Here is a 1,337-nt window from a genome sequence, read left to right as displayed (position 1 = left end):
TGTGTGTGTGTGTGTGTGTGTGCAGGCTGATGACCCGAGCTTTGCGTGTCAGAGGCAGGTGTATAAGGACATCGGAGAGGAGATGCTGCTGCACGCCTTCGAAGGTAAAGCCGCTCCGCAGATGTTTCGCCGCGTTAATATTAATGTTTGAGTGATGCTGCTCATTTCCTGTTGGTTATCGGATTTTCGAAGCACACGTCTTGGACTTGAAGATGTTTCTTGGATTTTAGGACATTTTTTAGGATTTCAGAATATTTTTAAGACCTCGGCATGTTTTTTAGGGTTTTGGGACGTTTCTCAGACTTTAGGACGTTTTTAGCGTTACAGGAGGTTTGTAAGATTTTGGAAGTTTCCAGGAAGTTCACATAAATTAGATTTAGAAAATCATATAATTTCCTCTTTTAAAAAAGTTTTTAGGACACGTCTAGAATTTGAGGACGTTTGTAGAACCTCAGATGTGTGTTTCTCTCTTCAGATAAGATCGAAACTGACTCTTTTGTAGAGTCGGCGTGACGACGTGATGATGTGACGGCGTGACGACGTGATGACGTGACGGCGTGATGATGTGATGACGTGACGGCGTGATGACGTGATGACGTGATGGTTTTTGTGTTTCAGGATACAATGTTTGCATTTTTGCGTATGGTCAGACGGGGGCGGGGAAGAGCTACACCATGATGGGCAAACAGGAGCCGGGACAGGAAGGCATCATACCACAGGTACAAAATCCAAAAACCAAAAACCTCAAAAAATCCTGGACACACAAAAAAAAAGATCCTTGAAAAGTCCTGGAAAAGTTTTGAAATGAGTCCATGAAAATGTGTTGGAACACTGTGACTCCACCTTTAATGTTTATTAATTATTCTGAATGATTTGTCCTCCGTCTCTGTGTCTCTCTGTGCATCCCTGTGCGTCTCCGTGTCTCTGTCTGTCTGTGTCTGTCCAGCTGTGTGAGGACTTGTTTCAGAGGACGGGACAAAACACAGACCCTGACCTGAACTACTCTGTGGAGGTAAAAACTGTCTTTCATGTCCTCATTCACTCTGATTGTCTCTGTGGACGTCCAATGGCTCAACGCTGTCTCCTCCTCGTCCTCCAGGTGTCCTACATGGAGATCTACTGTGAGCGGGTCCGAGACCTGCTGAACCCAAAGTCCCAGGGGACGCTGCGGGTCCGGGAGCACCCGATCCTGGGTCCCTACGTGGAGGATCTGTCCAAACTGGCCGTGACCGGATTCAACGACATCCGGGACCTGATGGACGCCGGCAACAAAGCTCGGTCAGTTGTCCTCCTGTGGACACAAGACGTCCCCACAGAGCTGCTGTCATTTAAATATA

The 1,337-nt window shown here is 46.9% G+C and overlaps 1 protein-coding gene across 1 annotated transcript; it reads left to right on the top strand.

Moving 5' to 3' along the window:
- Nucleotides 1-30: 30 nt before the first annotated feature.
- On the top strand, nt 31-1,323 carry LOC121965183 (kinesin-like protein KIF1C; the record flags this gene model as incomplete). The annotated part of the gene is made up of 4 exons (XM_042515342.1): nt 31-104; nt 619-719; nt 947-1,012; nt 1,100-1,323. Coding segments are annotated over exons 1-4 (413 nt in total), but the record flags the coding sequence as incomplete, so codon positions are not given.
- Between the last annotated feature and the right edge of the window lie 14 nt (nt 1,324-1,337).

Source organism: Plectropomus leopardus, unplaced genomic scaffold, assembly GCF_008729295.1.
Source record: "Plectropomus leopardus isolate mb unplaced genomic scaffold, YSFRI_Pleo_2.0 unplaced_scaffold18934, whole genome shotgun sequence".
NCBI classification, from domain to species: Eukaryota; Metazoa; Chordata; class Actinopteri; order Perciformes; family Serranidae; genus Plectropomus; species Plectropomus leopardus.
This window is presented reverse-complemented; position numbering and strand designations above follow the sequence as displayed.